Source organism: Fistularia commersonii, chromosome 21, assembly GCF_037954325.1.
Source record: "Fistularia commersonii isolate RoL2024-O1a breed Wild chromosome 21, RoL_Fcom_v1.0, whole genome shotgun sequence".
NCBI lineage: Eukaryota > Metazoa > Chordata > Actinopteri > Syngnathiformes > Fistulariidae > Fistularia > Fistularia commersonii.
Window position 1 is genome coordinate 2,582,788 of NC_141304.1, and position 7,811 is coordinate 2,590,598.

At 39.2% G+C, this 7,811-nt stretch overlaps 1 protein-coding gene across 1 annotated transcript; it reads left to right on the forward strand.

Annotated features, from left to right (window-relative positions):
• The first annotated feature begins 807 nt into the window (after positions 1-807).
• LOC147222031 (vasopressin V2 receptor-like) lies at positions 808-5,721 on the forward strand. Its single transcript, XM_086168094.1, has 2 exons — positions 808-1,645; positions 4,162-5,721. Exons 1-2 carry the CDS (start codon positions 844-846, stop codon positions 4,368-4,370), a joined length of 1,011 nt encoding a protein of 336 aa, XP_086024220.1. The 5' UTR covers positions 808-843; the 3' UTR covers positions 4,371-5,721.
• Positions 5,722-7,811: the final 2,090 nt, after the last annotated feature.

Genomic DNA, 7,811 nt, shown 5'->3' on the forward strand with positions numbered 1-7,811 from the left:
GACATACACGTCTTTTGGTGCAATTTCAGAGTCTTGCAGGATCTGAGCCAAGGGAGAGCAAACCTGCTCCTGTTTTCAAACCCTAATGTTTTATGCTCCTTTTTAAACTTATTCGTGAGAAGTTCACCCAAATGAAAAAAAACAAAACAATAAAATTAATTTTAAAATGTAAACGACTTGACTAGTCCACCTGTGGGATTGTACAAGTTATTCTTATTTCAACATTTCAGACACAATTCTAACCCTGCATATTTCTATGACGTCATTTTGTTGCTCTGCAAACCATTGTTTCTCATTTCAAAACATATCAAATTATGGATAGAGATAATCGCATCAAGACGTGTGCTATTTGTGTACTTTTTTGATAAAAGAAAGTGCACTTGTTGCACTCTGTTATGTGTGTTTCGACGGAGGGATTATATAGTTTGCTATTTAAGGAAACAACCCGCATCCTGGAAAATATGTGTAATATCTGCTAATTGTGTTTTTCTAGAGGAAGTTTGATATATCAGTGTCACTTAGGCTCCACGGAAGGCCAGTTATGTCATCTCTGCTCTCCATCATCACATTAAGTTGTCCAGGACCAGTCGTTTCCATCATCAACACAGTAAACATGCAATATATTTATTAAAATATGTTTGTTTTTGTGTCACCTGGGCGGAAGAGCATGAATGAAAAGCTCCACCCAAATGGAAATTGGCCATAAAAAACATCACGGTGGGGAGGAGGAGGAGGAGGTGGGGAAGACTCCTCCCCAAGTCCAGCTCTGCATGCTTGCAGAAGCTCTCAGATGCGCATCGGAGGTCCAGAAAGGGAGGCAGAGATCCTTTTTGCAGGAGTGCAATGCTCAACGACAGCGACCCCACGGACGTGGCGCGGGACGAGAACCTGGCCAGGGTGGAGATCACCCTCCTGGGCTTCATCTTCGTGAGCGCCGCCATCCTCAACAGCTCCCTTCTGCTCGTCCTGTGGCGCCAACGCAAGCAGATGAGCAGGATGCGGGTGTTCGTGTTCCACCTGTGCGTGGCGGACCTGGTGGTCGCCTTCTTCCAAGTGTGCCCGCAGCTCATGTGGGACATCACGGATCGCTTCGTGGGTCCTGACCTGCTGTGTCGCCTGGTGAAGTACCTGCAGGTGCTCGGGATGTTCTCCTCCACCTACATGATCGTGGTGATGACCGTGGACAGGTACCAAGCCGTGTGCAACCCCATGGTGAAGTTCCGGAGGACGCGCACACGCATCAACGTGTACGTGTGGCTTGCGTGGGGGGTGTCCCTGCTGGGCAGCCTTCCGCAGATCTTCATCTTCTCCCAGGTCGAGGTGGCTCCCGGCGTGTTCGACTGCTGGGCGCGCTTCGTGCAGCCGTGGGGGTTGAAGACCTACGTGACGTGGACCACCCTGGTGATCTTCGTGTTGCCCGCGGTCACGGTGCTCGTGTGCCAAGTGCGCATCTGTCGCGCCATCCAGAGCAGCCTGCGTCCGAGGAACTTCCCCTGCAGGGCCAGCGGGGTGTCCGGCGTGTCCAAAGCCCGGGTGAAGACGCTGAAGATGACGGTGGTCATCGTGATCGCGTACATCGTGTGCTGGACGCCGTTCTTCACCGTGCAGCTGTGGTCTGCGTGGGACATCCAGGCGCCCAGAGAGAGTACGTTGGCCCCACGTATAATGGTCATTATTCAAATGCATTTCTCGTTTTATTTAACGAGGTGAAAAAAAAAAATTTGCAGCCACATTCTGCAAATGGAAACGCATTTTTTATTTAAAAAAAAAATAAATTATGTATTTCATTTACTGCAAATATGCAGCCGCAATCTGAAAATTATTATTTTTTTATTTTATTTGAATTGATTGTTTATTTTATTTACCAGTGAAAATACACTGCCACAATTTGAAAATAAAAACGCATTTTTTTAGTTTTTTTTTTTTAATTGATTATGTATTTCACTTAGGAGTGAAAATAGGCAGCTAGAATCTGAAAATGATTTTTTTTTTAATTTCAATTAATTGTATATTTTGTTTTCGAATGAAAATACGCAGCCCCAATTTGAATATAAAAACGCATTTTTTAGATTTTTTTTATTTCATTATGTATTTCACTTAGGAGTGAAAATATGAAGCTAGAATCTGAAAATGATTTTTTTTTATTTTAATTAATTGTATATTTTGTTTTCGAGTGAAAATGCGCAGTCCCGACTTGAAAATACAAACGCATTTTTTACATTTTTAATTGATTATATATTTCATTTACGAGTGAAAATACACAGCCACAATTTGAAAATAAAAACGCATTTTTTAGATTTTTTTTAATTGATTATGTATTTCACTTAGGAGTGAAAATATGCAGCTAGAATTTGAAAATGACTTTTTAAATTTTTTTTTATTTTAATTAATTGTATATTTTGTTTTCGAGTGAAAATACGCAGCCCCAATTTGCATATAAAAACGCATTTTTGACATTTTTGATTGATTATATATTTCATTTACGAGTGAAAAATTGCAGCCACATTCTGCAAATGGAAACGCATTTTTTATTTAAAAAAAAAAAAAGATTATGTATTTCATTTACTGCAAATATGCAGCCGCAATCTGAAAATTATTATTTTTTTATTTTATTTGAATTGATTGTTTATTTTATGTACCAGTGAAAATACACAGCCACAATTTGAAAATAAAAACGTATTTTTTATAATCTTTTTTAAATGATTATGTATTTCACTTAGGAGTGACAATATGCATCTAGAATCTGAACATAATGATTATTTTTTAAAATTTTAATTGTTTATATCTTGTTTTCGAGTGAAAATACGCAGCCCGAATTTGAAAATAAAAACGCATTTTTGAATTTTTTTATTGATGATATATTTTATTTACGAGTGAAAATTTGCAGCCACAATCTGAAAATGATTTTTTTTTTTAATTTTAATTGATTATAAATTTTATTTATGAGTGAAAATATGCAGCCACAATCTGAAAATCAATTTTTTTTTGTTAATTTCAATTGATTGTTTATTTAATTTATGAGTAAAAATACGCAGCCACAATATGGTAATGAAAACACATTTTTTTGCATTTTTAATTGATCATGTATTTAACTTAGGAGTGAAAATATGCAGCCAGAATCTGAAAATGATTTTTCTTTCAAACTAATTAATTGTATATTTTGTTTTCAAGTGAAAATACGCAGCCACAATTTGAAACTAAAGACGCATTTTTTAACATTTTTTTAATAGATTGTATATTTTATTTACGAGTGAAAATATGCAGCCACAATCTGAAAATGAAAACGCTTTTTTTTACATTTTTAATTGATTATGTATTTTATTTACGAGTGAAAATATGCAGCCACGATCTGAAAATGTTTTTTTTCCAATTTATTGATTACATATTTTATTTACAATTGAAGATATGCAACCACAATCTGAAAATGAAAACACTTTTTTTACATTTTTAATTGATTATATATTATATTTACAAGTGAAAATATGCAGCCAAAATTTGAAAATAAAAACGCATTTTTTACATTTTAATTATTATATGTTTTATTTACGTAGAAAATAATTTCTAAACCTGCATTTTGGAATATTTCAAAATTGGGATTGAACAATAATACATGATTTTTCAATTCAATCTTATATGTCTTTTTAATTTGGATTCAGTGACAGAATAAGCGGTCTGGAAAAATGAAAATGCAATTTGGATTACTTGTTACTCATTTTTTTACATGTTAAAAAATTTGCAGCCGCATTCCGAAAATGAAAAAGCATTTCTGCCGATGCATTTTAATTTGAATCAAATTTTTTGAATTCCCCAAATGAACAAAACACCTGGAGTAGTTCACTTTATACATCCGCTGGAAGAAATTCATCGGCAATGCTTATCAAACCAGGTCGCTCGATCGCTCTTAGAAGGATATGTTGTAATCAATTTCAGTCATTCGAAAATGACTTTTTTACAGCTCCCAATTGAAAATGTGATCGCGAAGCAATCTATTTCATTAAATATCATCAAGTTGCATCCGCTCAAAAGCCACTCGCTGGCCTGGGTAGGCCCAAAAAAAAGCTGAAGAAAATGACTTGACGAAATGACTTGACTGTCATGCATAATGCAAACCTTCATTCGTGTGTGTGTGTGCGTGTGTGTGTGTGTGTTTGCCCCCTCCAGCCGCTACCTTCACCATCCTGATGCTGCTGGCCAGCCTGAACAGCTGCGCCAACCCTTGCATCTACCTCCTGTTTAGCGACCATTTCCCCCGCCGGCTGGTGGCGCTGCTGTGCCGGCAGCGGTTCTCCGGGAAGGGCTCCATGCACGACGAGGCGACGCTGGTCAGCGCCTTCTACATGAGCTTCAAAAATCACTCCGAGTCCAAGTGAGACGGGGGAGGCCGCCTGCCTGCAGGGGTGGCGGCCCAAATGACGGCACGGAGCATCCGCGGTTTACCTTATCTGAGACCGATGAGAGCAAAAGGCAGGTCGACAGAACTCGTCCGGGCTTGACGCCGCAACCTGAAGAGCACGTCTTACCGGAGACGGACGGTGACCCGACCCCTGGCTGGCCCGACGGGCAGGTCACTCCACTCTGCATCCCTGGGTTTTCATCCAAATATGACAGAGAGAGTAATTATATTATACAAATAGCTTACCCAAAACATAGATAAGAAAAAAAAATCCCATGTTCAACTTTGGAGATATTGGAGTTTCTCTTGTGGTTCTTCAAGAACATCATCCTGTTCAGAACCTGTGACCCTGGTTCAACGAAATCATCCAGGGACGAGTTCGGTGAAGAACTGTTTCCTGTGTTGTCAGTTTGTTTTTTCCACGGATTTCATCAAGCTGGAGGTCACGGGGTCCAGACACTCCGCGACCAGTGACGTGCGGGCAGGGGAGGCAGGTGAGGATCTGCCTCACCTGTCAGAATGAAAAAAAAAAAAACATAAAACATAAAATAAATATTAACATTTTTCCACAGATCTGATTCATAAATGTGTTTTCTGCATGATTCCAATCATGTTCTCAAGAACAAATCGCGGAAATTGCTAATTTTCTGATTAAATGTAAGCCAAGGTGTGGCCGCTGAGGCGTCTCACAAACTGAGCTGCACGGTATGTCACGAATAGAATGTTTGCAGAAAAATGTATTATATTATTGTACACGCAACCACCTTCTACAAGCTGTGTCATGTCTTAAGCGTAAGTGTGTGATGCAATTATTCTGTCTGATTGGAAAAAAAAGAGAAAAATTCATGAGGTGAGGCAGACAATACTGTGCCTCACCTGAAGGGGGTGTATGTGAGTTGGCAGGTGCCAGTGACTGCTATCCCATTAAAAGCATTTGAGGATAAAATAGATAAAAGAAAACAAGGAGGAGTTTAAAACAAAGTAACAGAGCTTTTTGTGGAGAATTATATGCCTGTAGATATCCTACAGAAATTAAGAAAGGACCACAAATTGTTTTCAGTAAAAAAAGTGAGATGTGACTCTCCAGTTCTTAAAATCGTAAATATTGCTCCAAATGAGTCGGTGCCTCACCAGTGCCAAGATCTGATTCCTGCAGAGCACGAGGCGTCTCGGCTAAACAAAACATGAAGTTTGAAGGCATCATTACTGTATTGGAAGATTGTAGCTACGCGTGTTCACTTCCGTGAATGTTCACTGTGATCGTTGCTTAAAAACACAAAGTGAATTTGAAAATGTATAAAAGCAAAGGTGTTACGGAATAAAATTGTCAGAAGAGCTTTGTGTTCTCTTTTGTGCAAGTCAAGGCGAAAGTTCTTCGGCGTCCCTCCCACCCGTCGGGTTCACGACGCGCTGCACGCTTAAGGAAGACGTGTTGCGTGCCACGGACGCGCCATTAGCGCGGCGGCTACAAACTGAGCCGGTAAGCCTGTGGAAAGGTCACCCGCTTCCTCCACCCGAGAACGCTTGACCTTCACGGGCTGGAAGCTCTTAATATAAATGTAAATTATTGTGTGACAAATGATGTGTGTAAATAGTATTATATAATGCAAATGTAGCCTGGTGGCTTAGTTACTAGCTAGCGCCTAGCATGCTAATGCTAGCCAGCGTCAAGCGCTTTTCGGGGGAGGTGGGCTCCATGTTCTCCTTGGGTCTGCGTGGGGTTCCTCAAGGTTCTCCGGATTGCTCGGACACCCTCAGCGCACAAGAAAACCTATCCAGCGCGGCTAGCGCACTGCAAATGAATTAGATATATAACATTTTGCTGTGTAACTCAGTGAGTGACAGGTGTCCGGCCAATCATGCGATACGATGCAATTATGCTACCCAGCCAATCACGGCATCGACAGTACTTGCGCACCTGCTCTGCCCATAAACGCTTTGTAACAATAATAGCAGTGTGGCGGAGTTAAGTGACGCTAATGCTAACATGCTAACCCCCTAAAATTAATTAAATTAAATTAGTATATTTCAAAAGGGGACAATGCAATTTCATAAAACACATGAATAAAACATGAGTAAAAAAAAGCCAGAATTAGCCAAAGAGGCTATTTTTCATCTGTAGTCCCCCGGCCATGATGTCAAAATGGCAATAAAATAGACAAAGACATACACTGTTGGACACAACAGCAACACAAATATGACAAATAAAATTTAATTTTTACAAAATATACAGTGAGCAATCAAATGGACGATGAGAGAGGACATCATAAAATTATCTGAGACAGGATTTTTGAGTTTCCTTAAGATATAAGTCATAATCAGCAATATTAAAATAGTAAAAGGCTTGCAGTATTTCAGTTAATTTGTAATGAATCTTGACCCTTTTTTTGTAATTGCATTACAGAAGATACAGAACTTTATCACAATATTCTAATTTTCTGAGACAGTCCTGTATATCTGTAAAACATGAATGAGAGGGTGAATGGTTGCATGTCTTCATATAAAGGTTTGAAAAAGTCTGCACACCGAAAGGGCTCCAAAAGTAAAGATAATTTATTTTAGCATGATGTTAAGAGTATCTGTTTTTGGGGCCCTTTCTCGAAACAAGTTGAAGATAATGTTAAAATGAAAATATATATCTAATAAGAGGCGCTTTTTGTGGAGAAAAAGAGGGAATCACATGATCATTTCCTTTAAAAACAGCACCACGACAAAATGTACGTTAAAGATATTTGGTAAGCATCCGAAGAAGAGCGGATCGGGGCTCGAAACGTCATGCTAAAATAAATTATTTTTACTTTTGGAGACGTCTTAGTGTGCATATTTTTTTCAACCCTTCGTTTAGCTTATATTTTTGATTCAGCATGCTTCCGTTTTTCTCTACATGTCTGCATATAAAACATGAATTATTTATTTTAGGACAATCATACCTTTTAAGGTGTTCTCGCAGGCTACATAAAATGATGCGGCGGGCCACATTTGGCCCGCGAGCCTTGAGTTTGACACATGTGACATAGATGATGAATGAATGCTCTTTTCAATCCAAAACATAAGTAAAGAGACTTTAAGTGGCAAACATGTATGCAATTTAAAACAAACACCTAATTAAATGCTAATATTGCCCACTCCCATTGGTTCAAAAGTTCATCCTGTCAGGTTTCATCCCTTACTGGTTACATCACCATTATTATAGATGAGCCAAAGAACAAAACTGCATTAAAAAGTACAATAGTACAAGGGTTTTTTTAGACATCATTAGTTGAGTCTGGACTGTTATGTCATTTCGTGTAATTGCATCAAACAAGCTCCGGTCATTCTCCACAGCGTGCACGTTGGCTGTAATTGACAATAACGACACTAATGTGCGCTTGCATCACTCAAACACACATCCCAGCTCGCGTTGGCTGTGGCAGGTGAA

Bases quoted from the DNA above. Each gene is read 5' to 3' on its own strand.
- LOC147222031 (XM_086168094.1), top strand. From the start codon at position 844: ATGCTCAACGACAGCGACCCCACGGACGTGGCGCGGGACGAGAACCTG. The intron at 1,646-4,161 runs GTACGTTGGCCC...TGCCCCCTCCAG, and splicing joins CATCCAGGCGCCCAGAGAGA to CCGCTACCTTCACCATCCTG.